Source organism: Salminus brasiliensis, chromosome 17, assembly GCF_030463535.1.
Source record: "Salminus brasiliensis chromosome 17, fSalBra1.hap2, whole genome shotgun sequence".
In the NCBI taxonomy this organism is placed as follows: domain Eukaryota; kingdom Metazoa; phylum Chordata; class Actinopteri; order Characiformes; family Bryconidae; genus Salminus; species Salminus brasiliensis.
The window spans coordinates 2706306-2724315 of record NC_132894.1 but is presented as its reverse complement, the minus strand read 5'-3'; the positions used below and the strand labels follow the sequence as shown (position 1 = coordinate 2724315).

The following is an 18010-nucleotide window of genomic DNA, read 5'->3' as shown; positions in this document are numbered from 1 at the left end:
CAATAGTCTTTAGAAGGTTTTAAGGCTTAAACACATTTTTATAAAACATTGGTGGTGGAAGGATACGTGTAGGTCGCTCTACAGCAAAATAGACCCCAAAGAAAACATACTTTTCTCAGATTTGCCACAATTTTACCATTCCATATAAAACTCTGTACACTGGTGGTAGTGGTTCAACTCAGTGGTTCACTGGTAAGTTTGGATAGGGACTAAAATCGCTATATTTGTGTTGTTATGGCGAACGACACCTGGTCCCATTACTGAACGATGTTGTTTACATCTCAATAATTTAAATATGAAGTTTGTTTTTTACCAAGAATATCATTATATATATATATATATATATATATATATATATATATATATATATATAAAACATTACACCCAACACTTCTGAATAACAGCAGGGCCTATTAAAGCGCATAGGCCCCTAAACAGCCGCCAGTGTATTAAATAGTAGAGTACAGTTTAAAGAAGTTGCTACGATGTTTACAATGTTTACGATGTTTATGTTGTTTATGTGTTTACGTTAATTTCAGCTGCATTTCAACACTAACTTCACTAAAAACAAAAACAACTACAAAAACCTGCTGTTATTGTGACTCTCCATACTGTTTACTGAGGACGTGGATTATCTGTTTGGATTTTAAAAACTAAAAAAAAAATTATATATATATATATATATATATATATATATATATATATATATATAAATAACGTTTATTACATTATAATCTATTTATTTATTTATTAAATACGCTGGCAGCTGTTTAGGGGCCTATGCTCTTTAATAGGTCCTGCTTAACTGCTGTTATTCAGAGTGTGTTGGGTGCAATGTTTGTGCTGAAAGATTCAGGAGGGCACTTCACAGTAGAAGTAGGACATCGTAATAAAACGTCTCATAATCTTTTAAAGGAGGTCACCGACCAGCAATTCATCACTGTCACACAAAAAACCCTGGATCTCCAACACAGCTGCTTTACAGGAGGAGGTAAAAACAAAAATTCCGAACTTTCAATGGAAGTCAATGTAAAAGGTAAGACACACGTATACGTCCCTGTACAGTGAAATGTGTCCTCTGCATTTGACCCATCTGTGGCAGTAAACTAGGGGCAGTGAGTGGTGGGCAGCCAAATCCAGCACCTGGGGAGCAGAGAGGGTGAAGGGCCTTGCTCAAGGGCCCAACAGTGGCAGCTTGCTGAGCCTGGGTATCAAACCCACAACATTGTCATCAATAGCCCAGAGCTCTAATTGCTGAGCCCCCACTGTCCCGTCAGCTTATCCTGAGTCATTTTGGAGCATTTCTATTGGTCCATTCACCAAGAAATTGGGACACAATGTAAAGAACAACTGCCAGATTTACTTTATGTCAAAAAGTGAAAAATTACAAAAAGTAGAGACAGTTTTTTGCATCAAAATTTAATTAAATTAAAATGAAATAAATTTTAAATATACAGTAATCTTAATCTTCATTTGATTTAATGACTAAATGTTGCTCATGCTCTACAGTTTCCCAGTCAGGTTCTTCAGTCTTCCAGCACCATGTCAGTAGTTCATTCTCATTCTCAGTAGTTCTGTAATCATTCATTTCTAATTAAAACAATTCAGCAAAAAATAAAATACATGTTTTTGTCAGTCAGCAGTGATTTGTTGGTTAAATCTCAATTCTTCAAACCAGCGGTGGTTCCTGGCTTTTTTGCCCACTGTTATAACTTCTCATCTCAGCCAGTTTTGCATTGCAGTCCTTTCACCGGAGCATAAGGGGTTAAAATGGTCTGAAAACTGAAAGGCAAACATTTGATTTTGCTGAATTTGTGACTCGGTAAAGCTCATTTACTGTTTGTGTTTGTTTTAACCTCCTACACATTTAAACACTTAACCCCCCCGAAGCTAACGTTTGTGTGAGACCACCCACACACCAACGCTCACGCTCACACTTACTCACCTTCACAAACACAGACAGACAGACACTCTCCCTAGTGTATTTTGGGGGGTTTCTTGTTCTTGATCTACACGGTATATGTCCAAAAGTGTGTGGACACCCCTTCTAATGAATGCATTGAGCTACTTTAAGTTGCACCCATTGTTGACACAGATGTGCAAATGCACACACACACACACACACAGCTTATATCGTCCCTGTAGAGAAGTACTGCCAATAGAATAGGACTATCTTGAGCAGATAAACATCATGAACCTATTGGCACCATGCTGCCTAATGCCAGGCGTGGGCTAGTAGAGGGGTATAAAGCCCCCCAGCAGCATTGAGGAGCTGTGGAGCAGTGGAAGAAGAACTGTGTTCTCTGGAATGATGATGGTGGAGCTTCATCCAGTACTTTTGGGATGAGTTGGGGAGTTGGGCATGACCTCACTAATGCTCTTGTAATTGAATGCAATCAAATCCTCACAGCAATGCTGCTCCAAAATCTAGAAGAAAGCCTTCTTTCGTGGACAGTAGAGACAGTTACTCCAACAAAGCAGCCGGAGAAACTCTTTTTAACAGCCTTGATTTCAGAAGAAACAATGCACAATGAGCAGGTGTCCCAAAACTTTTGTCCATATAGTGTATAGAGTTATATGTGTTTTAAAATGACTGTAAAAATGTATTGCTGTGCTACACCTATAAAAAATCTTGTTATTGTACAACACAAATTTAACACACACACACACACACACACACACACAGATAGATACACACACTTTTGTTATTAATTGCCACCATCAGTCTGAGTCATGTTATTTCACCAACAGCTCCACACAACAGAAAAGTTGGAGGTTAACTCTTGGCAAAAACACACTCACGTCTTTCAGTGGGGTCTAAGCTTAATGGAATTCTGGGAAGGCCAGTGGAGGGATGGTCTGAGGAATTCTGGAAGGGTCTCAGGTCCTGGCAGGGCCTTGATGTTTGGCTTGAACATCAAGCTCCCCAAAGGCCACTCACTCTTTTGCGGAACATGTTGATGTAGATCTGCATACAACAACAACACGGACGCCCCAAAACCAGCTCGACCAATCAGACTGCGCTGGGCGTAACCAGGGACGGGTCTCACGTGCTTCTGCTTCCCTTGAACCCTTGTCTTCCTAGCTTGGGGGTTGCTTTTCAAGGAACAGAGGAAGCTCACTCTGGGAATGAAAACAGTGGATGGAGCTCATGGAGGTGGGCTTGGATCCCATCATTAACAAAATCGAGTGTGACTGAGCTGTCCGGGGGGTGGCGGGATGGGGGGTTACTGCTGTTTTCTACTGGACAGACCTACGTTACATAACACTGTAGTCCTCATGAATTGGGTTATTATAATTTAAGACTATCAGGCTATTGTTTGCACACACTATATGTCCAAATATTTGTGGACAACTATTCTAATGAATGCATTCAGCCACTTGAAGTTGCAACCATTGCTGACACAGATGTGCGAATGCATATACACACACACACAGAGCTTGTCTAGTCCCTGTTGAGAAGTACTGCCAATAGAATAGGACTCTCTGGAGCAGATTGCAGAGGGGGTATAGAGGGGTGTAAAGCCCCCCAGCAGCATTGAGGAGCTGTGGAGCAGTGGAAGAAGAACTGTGTTCTCTGGAATGATGGTGGTGGAGCTCCATCCAGTACTTTTGGGATGTACATGTGGTATCAGTGGCGGGCAGCTAAATCCAGCACCCGGGGAGCAGAAAGAGGGTTAGGGGGCTTGCTCAAGGGCCCAACAGTGGCAGCTTGCCGAGCCCGGGTATCGAACCGATTCGAATTGTATCGAATCGATTTACTTTATGTCAAAAAGTGAAAATGACAAAAATGCAGAGACACGATAAACTGTGATAATTTTCTGATTTTGTCAAGTTTTTTGCATCAAAATTAAATGAAATTAAAATAAAATTAAATTGAAATATACAGTAATCTTAATCTTAATTTGATTTAATGACTAAATCTTCATTATTCATGCTCTACAGTTTCCCAGTCAGGAGTTGGGGAGTTCAGGATGACCTCATTAATGCTTGTGTCACTGAATGCAATCAAATCCTCACAGCAATGTTCTGGGCCATTTTCTACTGTCATGCTTGGACATTTTCTGGCTCTTACTCTTATTTCAAATTCCGTCACTGTTCTTTTGGATTACAGCACTTTCCAACTTTTACAAAACGACATTTATTTAACCCCTTAATGCAGGGACGTCTGTACAAACGGGTGGGGCTATTCCTTGGTCACAGATGTTTATGATAACACGTTCGGCCCGCCGGCTGGCTATAGGGGGTTTCTAAGGGGTTAAAAAGAAGCCAAACAAACAAAACAAAGCAAAGCAAAAACACATGTGTAAAAGGGGTCTTCCGTGAATTTAGGCCCCTAAGCAGCTGCCTAGACTCGTCCCCTCTTTTTTTACAAACCTGTTGCTCTCTTCAGGCTTCTTGATGCAATAAACCTTTCTCTGAAAGCTCTAGCACTCTCCAGAACAGTGACGAAATGTGGAATCTAAGGAGGCTGGACAGCTTCCATGGGCTCAGTCCTGTCGGGAGCATGTGATCCTGGCAGGTGACGCTATCTCCACTATCCATAACAAATTATGTGAGCTCAAAACTATGTGGACGTCTGGGTGGAAAGGTTCCTTAGTGCTATTTTCAAGACTTGTTTTGGACTCTAGGGGATATATATAAGTAGGGCTTTGTAAAACAGCATGTCCAACAATAACAGGAACGCCCTGTTTTTAACTAATGCTACTGCAGATGCTAATATACAGTCCATCTACAGTCCTCTTTAGAGCTAATAAGGGGTTAACCCCAAATGGAAGCATACATGCTCGTGGGTCAAGGGAACTGCTCTGCTGCTCTGTCCATTTAAAGTATGTGATTTACCCCCTTCCTGGTGGCATGCCACCGACTCAGTACTCTAGGCCGCAGCTGAGAGAGCCAATGTGAATGACATCACAGGTTCACTTAAGGACCCTCGAAACAATAAGTGCTTTCCAAGATGTTCCTCGAAGCCCAGGCAGAACCTCTTGAGAGATGATTTATAGTCTTCGAGGAAATAAGCGCAACACAAGTCCGATGACGAAACATTAGAAGTGGACTGAATTGGATTGGGGTTGTTTTAACCCCTTAAACCCTGTGTGTAGACCCACACACTCCGGCGGCTCTCCACTCTCATAACTACATTACTGTCATAATTAACGTCAACTACACAGGCCCTAAAATAGAACCCTGTGGGACTCCATAAAATCATTCCTAACAGCTAACATGTCCATAAGGGGTCATTTTGGGTCGCCCAAAAGTTTTGTCCTATAGATGCCCACCAGGGTCAGTGTAAGGACCAGAGGGGGGCAAACATGGGCCCCATTGTTGTTGTACATGGTACATGGGACCTAGATGGGACTGATGTGAGATTAAGGTGGGCTGTAATGACCGGGCCATTCGGGAAGCCCAGCTGGGTCCCAGTAACAACACATGTACAAACCCACACAGAGCCCATGCCCACCTGGAACCCACCTGGAAGCCACCTGGAAGCCACCTAGCCCGCGTCCCCCCCCTGACGTGAGCCCCACATGAGCATGCATGTTGGCTGGGCTGCTACTACAATGGCGCTCTAGAATGACTGAATGGAAATATTCATTTAATTAAATTGATACATTTTATTGTATTTATTAAAGAATAATTTAATTATGCTTTCCAGAAGTGTGGGGTGCGCTCAAAAGACAGATTAAAGGGGGTTACTGCTAATTATATCATATTTATGCATTATTAAAGGTTTTATTAAAGCGGTTAGAGCTCCGGGATATTGATGATAGGGTTGTGGGTTCGATACCCAGGCTCGGCAAACTGCCACTGTTGAGCCCTTGGGCAAGGCCCTTCACTCTCTCTGCTCCCCAGGCGCTGGAGTTGGCTCACTGCCCCTAGTTCACTAGTGTGTGTGTGTATGTGTGTGTGTGTGTGTGTGTTCACTACCACAAATGGGTCAAATGTGAAGGACACATAATATGTACACCTTTACCTTTAAATTGGCCATTCTTGAGAACCAGTGGTGCTCTGAAGCTAATCCCATTCCGGGTGGAGGGGTACATGCAGGGCAGTGGTGGTCACAAGCTCCAAGCCCTTCATAAGGTTCACATATCAGACCAGGATTGGGAAACACCGGCTGAAATCACTGCAACATCTCTCAACATGTCTTGGACGTGCTCCTTATCCACAGCTCCTCCTCCACAAGTCCCACAGCTTGCTCACTGACTGCCCCATGATGTGGGCTTCTGTATGTGCTGGTCTCACCATGGTCTATCACAACCTCCACAAAGACCACAAGACCTGCCTCTAATCCCATAATGGACTGAGCATATTCGAAATACGAGCCAATCCCAGCGCAGGAGGCGCGATCCAACCAACCAATCCCAGAGGCAGGAGGCGGGACTTGTCGGAATACGGGTGGGAAAAAAAGCAAACAGCAAAATAAGGAGAAGTGCCTCCTTCACGAGTCCTGCAGTGTCCTTGTCCTCCGAGTTCAGCCTGCCTCTCTTTTGGAGATCTCACAACTCACCCAACACCCAAAGAACATAAGCCATGAGACTGTGGCCACTTCAAAGCCTCGTGGTGGTCGTGATAGGGTCCACAGTGGTCTGCGAATCTTCTCTGGAGGGAGAGCTGCCCACCTCACTGCATGGTAAGTTCATATCTGTGTGGCTGAAGCTGGCTTCTTAGTCCAGGGTTTTCCAATTCCACCTTAAATAGGGCAGGATTTAAGGTGGAAGGGGGGGGGTAAAGCAGGACAAGAAGCAGGTGAGAAGAAGCCAGCTTCAGCCTTCAGCCTTGTTGTAGAGGGTTTTGTAGATGTAGTGTGGTTGTGGTTGGTCAGCTGTCAGTTGACCGGGCTGTGTGTTACATGTCAGATCCTGTTGACCTCTTAAACCTGTTCCAGCACAAAGAGATGTTTCCATTAAAATTCCATAAATTTTATCTCGACTTTCAATAAAAAAAATTCTTTAACAGATAATTTCCTGGAACCCTTGAAGAGCCTGTTTGGCCAGAGGCAAGCTGCCGACGTTCTTGCCAAGTTCTCTCTGAGGAAACCGTCGTTGCCAGATGATGACCTCTGCTATCTTGTGCCCGGCGAGGAGGAGACTTTGGGCAACTGCAATTTCAACAGTACAGCCAAAACATTCCTGGTGATACACGGCTGGACGGTAAATTCACTTGTTAGGTCCACTTCAAAAACAGCCATAATTCACTAGACGTGACTCCTCTTTAGCCCTTAAACAGGTTGTTTTTGTTACTGTGCCTTTAAGCCCATGTAAATGACCTCTGCTCTGATTGGCTGCCCTGCATTAAGCAGTCCAGGCTGAAACGCTCCTTATAACTTCGGCATGAATGGGCGGAGTTAAACTGCAGCAGGCTGAATAGGCAGATCGTTTGTTGTGGTCATGGCCAAATGTTTGTGGACACCCCTTCTAATGAAGGCATTCATTAATTTGAACACTCATGCTGCTGACACAAATGTGCAAATGTTCACATACATACGCACAGCTTGTCTTGTCTAGTCCCTGTGGAAAAAGTACTGCCAAAAGAATAGGACTATATTGGCACCATGCTGCCTAATGCCAGGCGTGGGCTAGTAGAGGGGTGTAAAGCCCCCCAGCAGCATTGAGGAGCTGTGGAGCAGTGAAAGAAGAACTGTGTTCTCTGGAATGATGGTGGTGAAGCTCCATCCAGTACTTTTGGGATGAGTTGGGGATGATGAGGATGATGAGGTGGGGTGGTGATCATCATTTAACCTCCTCACCCTGCTTACGCTCTTGTTGGTGAATACAATCAAATCCACACAGCAGTGCTGCTCCAAAATCTAGTAGAAAGTCTTCTTCTCTGGACAGTAGAGACAGTTACTCCAACAAAAGCAGGATCAGCTCTTTTTAATACCCTTGATTTCAGAAGAAATAATGCACAGTGAACAGGTGTCCCAATACTTTTGTCCACATAGTTTTGTAGCTAAGTTCCCATGTATAGACTGTCTTATCTGGGGAGTCAGCAATACTCTCTGACCTCTGTTCTCTAGGTGAGTGGGCTGTTTGAGAGCTGGGTGGCCAAACTGGTAGAAGCGCTGTATGACCGGGAGAAGGACGCCAATGTAATCGTGGTAGACTGGCTAAACACGGCCCAGAACCACTATATTGTGGCGGCTCAAAACACGCAGAAGGTGGGACAGGAGGTCGGACATTTCATAGACTGGATCGAGGTTTGTACCAGCAGAGCACACTGCATGCTTTATCAGCTGTCCTTCTCAATAGGAAACATGCCGACAGCAGAAGCGTTGCCTATAGAAATGTACAAAGCTTAAGAGACCAAGTGTGTACACTGATCAGCCATAAGATTAGTACCACTGACAGGTGACGTAAAAAACATTAGTTATCTTCATTTACGGTGGCTCCTGTCATGGGGTGGATGTATTAGGCATAAGAACGGGTCAGAACATCTCCAAAACATCAGAGTGCTCCATGTACGGTGAAGCCCATGTCACGAATGGTCAGATCTGTTGTGGCACAAAGGGGACCTATTCAGTATTAGGCAGGTGGTGCTAATATTATGGCTGATCGGCATGCATACTAGTTTTTGTGGGGCACAACTTAACATGTTTAAGTTTTTGCTAATAAATTGTTAATAATTAATACGTATCCATAACCAGGGATGGGGATCATTTGTTAAAATAATCGGATAAATTAATAAAAAAAATATATAAATTAAATGCAAATTTACTGTTTGTCTGTATGTTTAAATTAAAGAAGCTTTCTAATTTAAATCCGGTAAAATTCTGCATCAAAATTATTATGATTAGTAAAAGAAAAGTTTCAAAGTGACAAATATCAGCACAATAAAACTGACATAGACTTTACTTTCTATAATTAAAAAAAAAATTAATCTGTAAACTTTCAAAAACAAGAACTTAAGTAAGTTAGAATTTAAGTGGAGTTATGGGGTAAATAACACGTCATGACTAAATTTTGGGAGAAGCGCCATGCCCCAAGCTCCTCCTCCTTACCCTTACATCTTCGAACCCACCAACAGCACCTACTTCAAAGCCGCCCTGAACTCCAGCCCATCCATCCATCCATCCCAGCTCCTTCAGGCGTGGTCCATACTAGCATCTAACAGGGTTTCGGGTTCTCTCCTTGTTTACTTTAGTGTCTTAGTAACAGTTACAGTGCAGAAAACTACCTCCACCGTCTGTGGAAGCTGTACGTTGGCCTGGCTAGCTCTTTTCTGGAATGTTCTCCAGGGTGATTCTTGACAAATATACCATTAACTCCTTCAAACTGTTCAGATTTCCTGATGAAGGTGACCAGAAGTGCATTCTGCTTGAGTCTAGGAAGCTAGAAGAGCCAGCCAGACAGGAATGCATTAGACTATAAAGCTAATGTCATAATGTCAATAATCATAAATACTCTGTATATTCATAACTTAGGACAAAACAAACCTTCCACTGGAGAAGCTTCATCTCATTGGCTACAGCCTTGGAGCCCACGTTGCTGGATTTGCAGGCAGCCATGCCACCAACAAGGTCGGACGAATAACAGGTAGATATTTTTCTTAGGACGTGGAGTTGGAGATGTTCTGGTACTCTGTTCAGATCACATGCTGGTACAGCAGGCTGCATATTTAAGACTATGGTGGTTTCCTGTAGGTCTTGATCCAGCAGGCCCAGACTTTGAAGGAGTTCATGCACACGAACGACTGTCTCCTGATGATGCCCATTTTGTAGATGTTCTCCATACCTTCTCTAGAGGAACCCTGGGCCTCAGCATTGGTATTGAGCAGCCTGTTGGCCATGTGGACATTTACCCCAACGGAGGAAGCTTCCAGCCTGGCTGCAATCTGCGAGGAGCCCTTGAGAAGTTAGCTCATTTTGGATTAGTTGGTAAGAATCGTGGCTCGGTACCATTTTTAATGGACCTTAATCTAGGATCCTGATCTAGGATGGGAAGTGTGGATATTGTTGATACTCAATTTTTAATGTACATATCAGGTGATGCTGATACATACATATTTATACAGTTTTAAAGGTGGAACTACATCTACATAGATATCTGAAAAAAATCTATCTAGTCTATCCATCCGAGTAATCATTTCTCAGAACCGTCAGAATGTCTTTGTATGGGTCACCTATGTTATACATTACCCCATTTCCACCAGCAATGAATGATGCCATCAAGTGCGAGCACGAGAGGTCTGTCCACCTCTTCATTGACTCCCTGCTGAACGGAGAGGAGCCCAGCAAGGCCTACACCTGCGGAAGCAGTGACATGTTTGAGCGTGGCATGTGCCTCAGCTGCCGCAAGAACCGCTGCAACACCGTGGGCTACGACATCAAGAAGGTCCGCAAGGCTCGCGGCGTCAAAATGTTCACCAAGACTCGAGCCTCCATGCCGTTCAGAGGTAGGGCTGCACTGCTGATAGCCTCCAAATCCTGCATTGCCCACCAGTCTAACCCCATGCAATGAAATTTAAGCACCCAGTTAACCTTATTTACTGCAAGCGCCAACCTCTAACATTGTGACACATGGCCGGAGGCATGTCATGCATTCACATAGTCAGTGCATCTGTGAGATCCTGTTGGTTGACCAGTCTCCTTCCTTTTCAGTTAGCACACAAATTCTACTGGAGTGCTAATAGGTCGATAACATTAAAATCTGGTCTGTTTTTTAGGTTTTTTAAATATACGTTTGCAAACATTTAAGTTATTTGAAAATGTTTAGAGTTGATTAAAGCATTATTTAGATTTTAAATCAAATTTAGATTTTTTTTCAGGAGTTTTATATATTATAATCTTGCAAAATGATTGTCAAATAACCTCAAAAGATGAATTCAGATCTTCATTCTAAGACAAAATATCCTTTAATCCAATTTAATCAAGACTCAAAGCAGCCCCATTCTGAGGTTGCCATTACAGGTCCCAAGAGAACGCCCTCCCAGCCCAGTTTGGCCTTCAGCATTCTGCATCAGTGTTGTGGCAACAGTGTTGATCTGAAGTTGCTTATTTACACAGTTCATCACTATCAGCTGAAGATCCACTTCCCAGCCCAGAAACACCAAACAGAGATAGATCCCACTGTGACGGCCTCCCTTTACGGCACCAGCGGCACAGTGGAGAACCTCCAGCTCAAAGTGTAAGCGACTCCTATATTGACTTTGACCTTTGGAGGCAGCGTATGGAAGTAGATCCATTAGACAGAAGGTCATGCTGTCTTCGTTTTGCAGGGATGGCAAAATCACTCCTAACAGGACGCATTCCTTCCTCCTGGTCACGGAGGAGGATATTGGTGACCTTCTAATGCTGAAGCTCAAGGTGGAGGACTCCAGTAGCTGGTCTGCTTCTTCACTGTTCAACATGGTGCAGTCCTGGTGGAACAGAGGGTCCTCTGACTCTGAACCTCAAGTGCAGAGAATTCACATTCGGATCGGGGAGACGCAGAAGAAGTATGTTGCTAAGATCTGTAATCCTTAATTCTTCTACTGCAAAAAAAGCTGTTGTATGGCTAAACAATGGAACATCTGGTGTGTATTGTAGGACTGAGCTGTTCCCAGAAGCCGTAACTGTAGATATACATCACAGTGTGTAGCGCTGACTTTAGATCTTCGCCGTTTTTGCCTGTGAAGTGCAGTGTACGAATGTTTAGTTAGTTGCCAAAGAAAGAACCCAAAATGAATGGGTCTGAATGGGAGGCCTTGTCTACAGGGGTACCATATGGGAGGCGTGGCTTGGAGGAATTTCCTCTGACATAGTCAGAAAACCTCTGTGCTCTTATTTAAAAGGTTGTCATATTGGGTTGGACATCATGCAGACATGGCCAGTCCATTGCAGTGGGATTCCTTTACCCTGTATGTTATTATGGTAGCATTATTTTATATTATTGTTAGTATATCAATAATTTTTCCTTCTTTGTGTTTTGCCAGGATGGTATTTTGTTTAAAGGATTACCAAAAAGCCAGTGTGCCTCATGAGGCGACCTTTGTGAAATGCAAACATGCATGGAGAAAATCCTCTAAGAGGTGAAGTGACCCTCACAAATGTGTACACAACTTGATACTGAAATATTAGATCATAAAATTAATCAGCATTCGTGTTGTTTACAAAATAAATGTTTATCTCATTCTTTATGCAACTCTACAGGTCCAGGGTGAGGAGCCAATGAGGAGGCGTGCAAGTCGCGTACAAACCAATATTCTACCTGTCCTGCCAGAGCACTTCAACACTTATTTATAAAGATGTTATTTATTTGCATTGGTTCTCTCAGAAGCTGCATTTGAAATGGCCTTGGTGGACGGTTGAACTATGAGGTCGGTTAGTTAGTGTATTTACAAGCACTACCACTGGAGCTCTTGGGGCTAATTGTTTTGCGGACACCTTTACTAATACATGCATCCAGCTACTTTAAGCTGCACCCATTGCTGGACTCTCTAGAGCAGATAAACCTGATGAACCTATTGGCACCATGCTGCTTCCTAATAATGCCAGGCATGGGCTAGTAGAGGGGTATAAAGCCACCCAGCAGCATTGAGCTGTGGAGCAGTGGAAGAAGTGATGGTTGGTGCTCCATCCAATACTTTTGGGATGAGTTGGGGAGTGACCTCACTGACATTGATTGTTGTCGCTGAATGCAATCAAATCCTCACAGCAATGCCTCTCTAAAAATCTAGTAGAAAGCCTTTTTCCCAGTTACTCCAATAAAGGCAGGTGATTTTAGAAGAAAGGCCGAATGAGCAGGCGTCCCAATACTTTACTTAGGAAATAATGACTCAAATCCCCCTCCTCGTCGTAGGCCATCCCACATCCCATATCTACAAACAGAGCATCGCAATTTGCATATAACTAGTTACTGTGCACCTGTGTTGTCCAACTGCTGACTCCTCCTCCTGAAGAAGGCCACCCACTGAGAAGGTCTGGTCCATCCCAGTCGATCAAACCTGATCTCAGTAATGTGGGCGTATTAGAGCCAGATGTGTGAGGTGTAGGATGGATGTGTTAGATTAGGCCTGGAAAGCTCTATAGGGCAGTAAAACTGCAGGAGTGGAGTTCGGCATCCCGGAGTTTGATGTGTCTGTGATTAGCTGGGTCAGACCCTCAGCCGTTGGTCCTTTTTTCACATAATAAAGATTTTGAAAATCTGACTGTAAGCAGTTTAATGGATTAACGCTCTGGTCTCAATTCCTTAATGTATTATTTCAGTTTTCCCAGAGTTATTCAAAATCACTGTGAACCCAGAATGATTCCCAGAGTCTTTTTCTTTTTTTCTCTTTTTTTTTACTTTTGTTTTAATTGTCCTTCTTTTTCATTTCCTTTCATTTATTCATTTTTTTTCTTTCAATTTCATTTTGTTCTTTTTTTAATTTCATTTGTTTTCTTTAGCTTTTTTCTTACTTTTTTGAAATTTTTATTTTATTATTTTGTTCTGTTATCATTATTTGTTTTTCTTTTCTTTCTTTCTTTCTTTCCTTTTTCATTTCCTTTGCTTTTGTACTTTTTTCTCTTTAATTTTTTTTTATTTCATTTTTCCTTTATTCTCTTTTCATTCTTTTATTTTGTTTATCTCAATTTTACTTATCTCCTTTTTATTTCCTTTGTTTTCTTTCTTTTTTCTCTTTTTATTTCTTTATTTCTCATTTTTAATTTCATTTTTCCTTTGTTCTTTTTTTATTTATTTTTTATTTATTTCTCTCTTAATTTTACTTATCTCCTTTTTTATTTTCTTTATTGTCTTTTTCTTTCTTCATCATTTTTAATGTTTAATTTATTCTCTCCTTTGTTCTGCCCTTATTTTTTTCTTTCAATTTTTTTTCTTTTTATCATTCATTTGATTGATCTTTTCCTGTTCTTACTTTTTTTCTATTAGTTTTCTCCTTTTATTGTCATCATTTGTCCTTTTTTATCCTTCATTTTATTTCTTTTTTCTTTGTCTTTTCCTTCTTTCTTTCTTATTTCTTTCTCATCTTTTCTTTTTGTCAATTTCTATTTTCTATTTTTATTTCCTTATTTTTCATTTGTTTCTGCAACAGAACAGCACTGAATGCATTTTTGTCAACGTTAATGCTTCAAAAAATCCAACCGAGCCACTGGCTGTTCACACACTTTCACTAAATCTGGTGTGCCCTCGGCGTGGGTTGCCTGTTGTGGCTCTGATCTCAGATGAGAATAACATGACAGAATGCGTGACCCACAGGAACAACTCCATGCACATAATCCCATGAGAGGATTTTGAACACCAGCACTAATTACAACTCTGATGTGTTCAGAGTTCAGAGGAACAGAACTGACGGGCCTATACCGGACCGGCTTAGAAGCAGAGTCAGCTCCAGTATGTACTGTACGCTGCTCCTGGGTGACCAGACCATCCTCTGATGGGTACAGTACACCGTAACTCCAGCATCTTAACTCCAGTCCAAAGAACAAATGCTTAGCACTTTATGGAGATAACAAAAATGACCTTTTGTGACCTTTCTGTAACTGTGATCATAACTATCCAGTACATTTATGAAGCTGCTGAAACAGAATTCATTTTTAAATGTAATGTTTAAATGTGTAAATTTGTAAAAATGTATAAATAAAGAAATTTTAACTGTTAAACTGTATTTCACAATTTAATGAAATGAAAACTGAACATGAAATAAAATGAATAACCAGACTCCCAAGGCAGAAATATGTTATTTATGGGATGCTTTCTTTTATAGCTGTATAGTATAATGTATAGTATAAGGTATAGGTAATGCATGTGCAACAGCTCTGTAACTCTCTAACGACCAAAAATACACAGCCAACAGTTCAAACCAGTTCAACCCTGTAATATCAGCTTATTTACCTATCGAGTTGACCTATTAAATGATAACTGGACCCTTGTTTGTCATGATAACCCCAAACAGGGCAGGCCTAGACAGGCCTAGAAAGCAAATTCCAAAAATCAGATTATGCAATTTAGGAGGTTACTTCAGGGCAATTAATGGGATTATCACACTGGTCATTTTGTAATATGATAATTCTGCAATTTCCTGACCCTTTTTTCTTTTTTATGGTCACTACTTTGTCAGTAATTGCAGGGATGTAATATATAGATTCTTTCAGAGACAGATATCACTGGTCATCACTACTGCTGGAGTCTCAGACCCATCATGTGAGTCCTGTTGATGTGTTTACAGCAGGACTGAATCAGTTACTGAGGGAGCTGTGAAGCCTCAAATTAGCCGTGGAGTTCCAACAAGCGTACTGAGGACAGATGAGGTGAAGCTCAGTGGCTTCTGAGGGAGTCCAAGAAAACCCAAAGATATTTAAACAGTTGTGTTTAAAAAGAGGAACCCCTCGAGACGTCCCCTGCCAGGCCTCTCGCTTCACTTAGTGCTGTCGGTCCAATCATGCTGGGACTCCGAATTCCTTCTTCTGGAGTGGATAAAAGTGCAAATCACTGATTTTCCTGCATCTTCGAGCAAGAACTCGACGTTCGTGGCCTTTGCAGGTGAGCGGTCTTGTCCCGTTTGGAGCTGACCTGCTTATGTTGTGGAATCGCCACTCTCCAGTGTGTGTCCGAACAGACAGACAGTGCCGGCCATCACTGCGGAGATGGCAAGAATGGCCAGCAGTATCACCCACCACTGGGCCTGGAGAAGGAAAATAGGGCAGGTGGCTAAATTAGGCTTCAGAAAAAATATGCTCTAACTAATTAAAGAAATCCCATCATTGCTGTGCAGGTGTTTGTGCTGGCCTTAGGTGACCAGTAGGACCGAATGATGCTGAATGATGCTGAATGATGCTGAATAAATGGACAGGACTGATCAACAGCCTAAAAGAAGCAGGAACTAGCCCGAAATGTGTGTCTAAATCACACTTAACACTTAAGTGAGAATGTAAAAACCTGCAAAATAATCTTTTAGCAGCTCATAATACTCATGAATATTCAATGAATATTCATATTGAAGCATTTAAGACTATTTTTTGAACAGTCAGGTGCCTTCACACCTTCTAATTTGCAATATCTGTCCTTAGGTTGCCAGATATCCAACACCAGAATCAATATTTACTCATAATTCAGTTCATACGCATTTCTACTCTCTTATATAAAGATATGCAGTTCATTTAGAAAGTACTTACATATATGCCCACACACCCTGCAAATGCATCGTTTCCACCCACAACCGCATTTAGTACCATAATTAGGTAGGAAAATCACTAATCTGGCAACCCCTCAGAGAAAATGAATACACTATGAAAAATCGGTGCAGTGTTCGTGGTTGCCATAGCAATGCTGCAGTTTATGATCGTTTCTAATTTCCAGCTGTTTAATGGTGTTTTAAATGCCGCTGCAGTTTTCAGACTGTTACAGCAGTTTCACAGTTTCACAGTCATGGCTTTTCTCCTGCTGAACGGTAGGGCTGCAGTTAGGGACACTGATGCAAAATCTAAATAAGAGTCCTCGTAGCGTTCCACATGACGTTTGTTTACGGATAAAGTCCCGCCTTTCAACAAAAAGAGCCAATCAGCTCTCAGTACCCCTAATCGATGTGGAGTAGCCTGAACATACCGAAAAATCTTCTGTGCATTACTGATCCAAACGCTACAAACTATTCTATTATGTAATATTTTGCTCAGATTTTATCACTGACTTAAAATATGGCTTAAAAAAGCAGTGATCTGATCTTCAGCTAGGTTTTGGGGTGGGTGAACAACCCAATGGCCCCCATAATTGGCACCTATGCTGTACATATACAGGAAAACTGTGTGTTTACAATTTTGAATGCTGTAAAATTCAAGTGTAATTATGTATCTATGTAAAGTATCTAGAACCGCAGTTACTGTTCTATTACAGTACCCTACTGTGATTTCCACTATGAATTTCTGCAGTTAAAATAATAATTAGTACAGGTCAGAGCTTTACACCCCTACTGGTCAGTAGGTAAGTGTATGCAAGACTGAGCTTTACACAGTCATGCCTGACCTGAAACCCATTCTGTCATGTTACCACTGTTACCACCTCAATTCAAAACTGTGTAGCAAAAAGGAAGCAGTGAATTCACCATCTGCACCGAAACAAACCTTCATCCAGTCCGCCAGGTCATCAAATTCATCCAGATGCAGGAACGAATTTTTCAGCCTGGCGATAGGCCCGTCCGCGTCCACCAGGCGGCACGTTTGGAAGTGGTCACAGTAACCCTGGTTTGCAGAGCAGGGCGATCCAGGAACGAGGGCCACCTGCTTTCCTTTAAAGTACGTCGAAAGGACGGAGGAAGTGGTGCTTGCACAGGTGTTTGGGTTTCCTGTCACAGGAAACATCATCATCATCATCATCATCAGTAATGAGAGATAATATCAATAGATCAATATTATTACTGATAATATCCTTACAGTCATATCAAGTTAATCCAATTCCAAAACATCTAACCTAACATATACTAAATTGGCAAAAGTATTGGGACACCTGCTCATTCATGGCCTGGCAATAGGCTCATGTTTACTATCTGCTCCAGAGAGTCCTATTCTATTGGCAGTACTTTTCTACAGGGACTAGGTAAGATATGTGTGTGTGCTGTTCTGTAAAGGCCTATGTGTTACGACAAACTTCTATTACCAGAGAACAGCCCCACCAGTGTGTACAGAGGTCCCTGTAGTGACTGTAATACACCTTAGTGTGTGATAAGCCTGGGAGTGTTAAGGGGTTAATACTTTCTTATATCTGAAATTCAGACATATTTAATCAATTCTTTGTAATTTGGAATTTGTAGGAAAAATAAAATTTAAGCCAAACTATTAAAAAACAAAAATATGCAAAATGGGATTAAGAGAGGGGAAAAGAAATTGGTATCAGTATTTTTAAATCAAATCAGATTTATTTCTATAGCTTTTTGTCACAAAGCAGCTTTACACATAAGCAATTCCTAAAAACACAAGAAACCTAAGACCCCCAGTGAGCCCCAACGGCGACAGTGACAAGGAGAACCTCCCTCAGAGCTGGAGGAAGAAACCTTGGGAGGAACCAAGACTCACAAGGGGGACCCGACCCGTCCTCCTCTG

At 41.9% G+C, this 18010-nt stretch overlaps 2 protein-coding genes across 2 annotated transcripts in view; one reads left to right on the top strand and one right to left on the bottom strand.

Moving 5' to 3' along the window:
* The first annotated feature begins 6396 nt into the window (after nucleotides 1–6396).
* On the top strand, nucleotides 6397–13128 carry LOC140538040 (lipoprotein lipase). The gene is made up of 10 exons (XM_072660436.1): nucleotides 6397–6634; nucleotides 6961–7154; nucleotides 8021–8200; nucleotides 9425–9536; nucleotides 9644–9877; nucleotides 10153–10395; nucleotides 11006–11126; nucleotides 11218–11436; nucleotides 11914–12009; nucleotides 12131–13128. Exons 1-10 carry the CDS (start codon nucleotides 6535–6537, stop codon nucleotides 12150–12152), a joined length of 1521 nt encoding a protein of 506 aa, XP_072516537.1. The 5' UTR covers nucleotides 6397–6534; the 3' UTR covers nucleotides 12153–13128.
* Nucleotides 13129–14582: 1454 nt separating this feature from the next.
* The window catches only part of LOC140538041 (disintegrin and metalloproteinase domain-containing protein 10), a 41159-nt gene continuing 37731 nt past the window's right edge, over nucleotides 14583–18010 (bottom strand). Inside the window, exons 14-15 of the mRNA XM_072660437.1 lie at nucleotides 17036–17256; nucleotides 14583–15603 (exon numbers count right to left, since the gene is read on the bottom strand). Of these exons, the coding sequence (XP_072516538.1) occupies nucleotides 15496–15603; nucleotides 17036–17256 (329 nt within the window). The 3' untranslated portion in view covers nucleotides 14583–15495. The remainder of the gene's footprint in view (nucleotides 15604–17035; nucleotides 17257–18010) is intronic.

Bases quoted from the DNA above. Each gene is read 5' to 3' on its own strand.
- LOC140538040 (XM_072660436.1), top strand. From the start codon at position 6,535: ATGAGACTGTGGCCACTTCAAAGCCTCGTGGTGGTCGTGATAGGGTCC. The intron at 8,201-9,424 runs GTTTGTACCAGC...TTCATAACTTAG, and splicing joins ATTTCATAGACTGGATCGAG to GACAAAACAAACCTTCCACT. The intron at 12,010-12,130 runs GTGAAGTGACCC...GCAACTCTACAG, and splicing joins TGGAGAAAATCCTCTAAGAG to GTCCAGGGTGAGGAGCCAAT.